Source organism: Solanum tuberosum, unplaced genomic scaffold (genome assembly GCF_000226075.1).
Source record: "Solanum tuberosum cultivar DM 1-3 516 R44 unplaced genomic scaffold, SolTub_3.0 scf00825, whole genome shotgun sequence".
Classification (NCBI taxonomy): domain Eukaryota; kingdom Viridiplantae; phylum Streptophyta; class Magnoliopsida; order Solanales; family Solanaceae; genus Solanum; species Solanum tuberosum.
The window spans coordinates 47,964-53,362 of NW_006239754.1; the positions used below are offsets into that span (position 1 = coordinate 47,964).

Sequence of the window (5,399 nt, forward strand, 5' to 3'; positions counted from 1 at the left end):
CTACACATCAACATAAGTTTAATTTAATAAATTTAATTTTTCGATCAAGTTAATTTTATAAATTTAAATTATATACCTTCTAATTATATAAATTTAATTTTATTGATCAACAAAGGTTTATCAATGTCAAATATATATATATCATGTACATGTCATCATAATTAGAAGGTGATCACTACACTTAACATCCATTCAATTAGATCAAACGTATATAATAATACTATCGCTCGCATTTCATACTCGAATAGATTATATGTTAGCTCTTCACCTCTACATCATGACATCAGATATTAAGTTCATGATTAGACGACGGACTGATAGAATTTGTACATTACTCTAGAAATATAAGTATAATTATCTCCTAATTCATATCAACGTAGTTTTATACTATAAATATGGATTATAGATACTTTTTTATTTATTCCATGAATTCTAACTTTTTATTTATAAAAGTATACAAAATTGTTACACTTTTTGAACAATTAATTGTAGGTGTAAAATAAAATTTTAGTATTATGCACAATAGCAAAATTAAGATTATTAATAGGAATATTTTAAACAAACCGACCTCCGGATGTTGCTTTTATTAAAAGTAATTAGATTTTAATAAAAAATACCGACGTCATGAGGTCAGTATCACATTAAAAAGTAATCATGTTAATTAAATAATATTGACATCAGGAGGCCCGTATTTTATATTAAATTATTTTTTAACTTGTATAAAACCGTCATTCGGAAGACAATTTACTTAAAGTTAATTGAAAATATTAATTTATTACATACTATTTAATTTTACCGACTTTCGAAAGTCAGTATTATAATTTTTTTATTTTTTATTTTACACAAAATCGTCCTCCGGAAGACGATTTAAATAAAATTAAATCAAAATATTTCTCAATTTTGTTTTTTATATTTAATTGAGAAAATAATACTAACATCAAGAGGTCGGTTTTTATTGTAATTCAATTTCAGGGGAAAATTCCGACCTCCTGAGGTCGGAATTTAGTTTTCCCGCTTTATTTTGCATAAAAACCGACTATTTGTTGTCGGTTTTCATATAAACGTAATTTCATAGTATACAAAATTGTTATAGGTGTAAAATGAACAACAAATCGACCTCCGGATGTCGCTTTTAAAAGTAATAGATGAAATAAAAATACCAACCTCCGGATGTCACTTTAATTAATAGTAATTAGAAAAAATACCGACCTCATGAGGTCGGTATTTTAATTACATACTATTTAATTTTACCGACATTCGAAAGTCTGTATTATAACCGACATCAAGAAGTCGGTTTTTATGCAAAATAACGAAATTTCGACCTCAGGAGGTCGGAATTTTTCCCAGAAATAAAAACCGACCTCTTGATGTCGGTATTATTTTCTCAATTAAATATAAAAAATATCAACCTCATTAGGTCGGTATTTTATATTAATTTATTTTTACATACTATTTAATTTTACCGACATACGGAAGTTGGTATTATTTGTTTTTTATATTTAATTGAGATTTATTTGTTTAATACCGACATCAAGAGGTCGATTTTTATTGTAATTCATTTTTTTCGGGAAAAACTGACCTCCAGAGGTCGGAATTTGGTTTTCCTGCTTTATTTTGCATAAAAACCGACTACTTGTAAATACCGACCTCCATTTGAGGCCGGAAATTTTTAGGTCGGTATTCACTATTTTTTAGTAGTGATATACAAGCATAATTACTGAATAAAATAAAAAATAAAGCAACAACAATACACACATGTCACCTTCTAATTTGTACATCACCTATCCATATGTAACAAACTATTATTCCTCACATGCCTAACATGTGAATGCATTATTCTAGACTGATCAATCCAACGATTCACATTTGATCTGTTTCGTTCTTGATGAGACGTTGAGATTACTCTACGTCACCTTCAGACAAGTATTGAAGGGTCTAGGTTTTGTGAAAGTTGTTTAAAATCTTCTTTCCTCTTCTTTCTCTTTCCTTTACTTCTCTTTTCTTCAAAGTCTTCAATCATTTCTTTGGGAGAAGAAGAATATGATGATGGAGATTTACGAGTGTCAATATCCCCCCTCAAATTGGGGGGAAGAGAAGAAACCCCCAATTTGTGTAACAAATATTGATGAGAAGGGCCAGGCAGAGGCTTAGTGAACAGATCGGCCAACTGAAGAGCAGATGGGATGAACGATAAGGTGATCAGAGGAGAAAACCTTTCTAGTAGCCAAATCTAAGACTTTGAACCCTTTTTGAGAAGTAGGATAGCCTAGAAAGACACAAGGCACATCCCTTTGGTCAAATTTAGATCTCTGGTGACTGAGGGTGGACACATAACACAAACAACCAAAACTTTTAAGGTTTTCATATGAGGGAGGCTTCGAAAAAACATTTCATAGGGAGTCTTTCCTTTAAGCACTCTGGAAAGTAGTTTATTAATCAAGTGTGTGGTTGTGAGAATTGACTCTCCCCAATAGCATATAGGCAATTTAGAGTGAAACATAAGACTCCTAGCAAGCTCAAGCAAGTGTCTATGTTTTCTCTCAACAACCCCATTTTGTTGGGGTGTAGCCACACAAGAAGTCTGGTGCATTATACCCTGAGATTTAAGAAATTAAGCCTCCTGATGACCTTTTCCTAATTCCATGGCATTGTCAGATCTAATGCATTTGACTTGAGTCTGAAACTGTCTTTCAACCATGACCAGAAAATCCTTGAGGATAGGAAAAGCATTGCTCTTAGAGGCCATTAGAAAAATCCAAGTCCCCATACTGTAATCATCAACAATAATAAAAAAAATACCTAAACCCATCATAGGTAGAAGACTTGTAAGGTCCCCAAGTATCAACATGTATCATATCAAAAATCTTTTTAGAATGGATGTGACTGAGGGGAAAATAGAGTCTAGTTTGTTTTGCTTTAGGACAAACATCACAAACAAAATCTGAGTTATGGGAAAACTTGATAAAATCAAACTTTTTCATTACTGAGCAGGACACATTCCCTAGTCTTACATGTCAGAGGTCAACATTAGGAATTACATTGACGGAACTTTGAAAAGAAACAGAATTGTACTGAGAAATGGAATTGCTTCCTTTTGGAAAAGAAACTACATTTTTAGATAAAATCCTAGACTTCGGACTGACATGCTCCAATAAGTATAGACCATCCCTGACATCACCAAAAACTTGATTGTTCTTCATTAAATGGCCCTATAAAATGCAACAATTATGAGTGAAAAGAAGGTCACATGTGTATTGAGTGCATAGCTTATTGACAGACAGTAAATTGTATCTGAAAACTGGGACAAACAACACATTATGAAGAGTCAGGTTGGGCAGTATAGAAACACTTCTTGTATGGGTCACAATTATCCTGACATAGTTAGGCAGTGTGATATGTAAAGGTACAGGAAGAGGAGTTAAAGAGGTGAAAAATTGAGAGTCAAAGCACATGTGCTCTGAAGCACCTAAATCAATGATTCGGGTACTGGAGTTAAACACTGTTAAACATAAGGCAGAGTATTTTTGAACTGTACCAGAAATGGCAGAAGCATTGAACCCAACTGTTGTGCTATTCTGCTCCATTTTTAGGTCTCTTGCAACCTGTTTTACCAAGGCTGCATACTGCTCCTTGTTGAGTTGATAAAAAATGTTGCTAGGCGTTCCCTGTTGCTGTGTCATGCCTTGGATCTCACTATAGTCCTCACTTGGGAAAGCCCCATTAGCTCTTCCTTGAAACCCTTTAGGCTTAGAGGGATTAAAGTCTTTGGACTTAGTGAATTCAAAATCATCAGGATATCCAATCCTCCTGTAACAGTAATTATAAACATGCCCAGTTTTTTCCACAATGTGTGCAAGACACATTTGGATCATACTTATTCCTTCTCCACTTGTTCTTGTAGTTCTCTCTACCACCCATTTGATTAGGAATGGAGTTCCTCTGTGGTGCAAAGTTATCCTGAGAGAAGTTCCCTTTTGAGACAAAGTTACCAGATCTTTGAAAATTTCTCCCCTGAGAATTAGCCATAAAACCCATAGCATTATTAGAGAATGAGTTGTGTGCATATGTTTTCATTTGGTTTTCATCTTGTAAAAGGAGTGAATAACCATAGTCAACATTAGGCAATGGGTTCATCATCAAAATGTTTCCCCTAGCTTGGGCAAAAACATCATTAAGCCCCATAAAAAATTGTATCAATCGTTAATCCTCCAATGACTTAACCAGCTTAGACTTACCCTCACAAACACATACGCAAGAGCAACACATCATGATATTGAGTGCATCAGTTCATCCCACAAATGTTTTAGCTTGGTTAAGTATCCTGCTATATCAGAATTTCCTTGAATAGTTCCTGACAGTTCCTTTTGCAAATGATAGAGTTTAGCACCATTTGTCCTACCAAATCTGTGCTCCAAGTTATCCCACAACTCTTTTACTGTTTTAGAGTAAATTACAGTGTCTGCAATTTCTTTTGTTAATAAATTTAACAACCATGATATTACCATGTCATTGCAGCAACTCCACTGTGCATACTGTGGATTTTGTGGATCTGGTGCAGCACAAGTACCATTGATGAATCCAAGTTTCTTCTTGGCAGATAGGGCAATGAGTATGGATCTCCTCCAACCTGGAAATCCTTTTCCATCAAAAGTTGAAGTGATTAAGTTCATCCTAGGTGAATCTGAATTGTGAAGGAAGTATGGGTGATGTTTATCAATCCTCACCACATGACTAGGTTGTTCATTCAGAGTGGAAGAACTTTCAGAAGGAAGAACAATCTCAGCTATTGGGGTTCCCATTTCTCAGGAAATTGATGATTCAGAAAGGAATATGTTGATTTGGATCGAGCTACTGCTCTGATACCATGATAGGAATTATAGAGAATTTTGGGAAAAATTCTGAATGTCTATTCATACTCAATATGATGTATATATACAAGCATAATTACTGAATAAAATAAAAAATAAAGCATCAACAATATACACCTGTCACCTTCTAATTTGTATAGCACCTATCCATATGTAACAAATTATTATTCCTCATATACCTAACATATGAGTGCATTATTCTAGACTGATCAATCCAACGGTTCACATTTGATCTGTTTCGTTCTTGATGAGAGGTTGAGATTACTCCACGTCACCTTCAGACAAGTATTGAAGGGTCTAGGTTTTGTGAACGTTGTCTAGAATCTTCTTCCCTCTTCTTTCTTTTTCTTTTTCTTCTTTCTTCTTCAAAGTCTTCAATCGTTTCTTTGGGAGAAGAAGAATGTCACGACCCGAGCCTACACCCTGGACGTGGCTGGCACTCGAGAACCAGTGCTGGTCCCCAAGCGAACCCTCATCCTGGCTGACTACAAGCGAAAAACTAATTCAAGCATACAAAGCTTAAAAACTGAA

At 34.3% G+C, this 5,399-nt stretch overlaps 1 protein-coding gene across 1 annotated transcript; it reads right to left on the reverse strand.

Annotated features, from left to right (window-relative positions):
• Positions 1-4,265: 4,265 nt before the first annotated feature.
• On the reverse strand, positions 4,266-4,799 carry LOC107059113 (uncharacterized). Its single transcript, XM_015305542.1, has one exon. It carries the CDS (start codon positions 4,797-4,799, stop codon positions 4,266-4,268), a length of 534 nt encoding a protein of 177 aa, XP_015161028.1.
• Positions 4,800-5,399: the final 600 nt, after the last annotated feature.

Excerpts from the sequence above, each read along its gene's own strand:
- LOC107059113 (XM_015305542.1), bottom strand. The coding sequence starts at position 4,799 with ATGGGAACCCCAATAGCTGAGATTGTTCTTCCTTCTGAAAGTTCTTCC.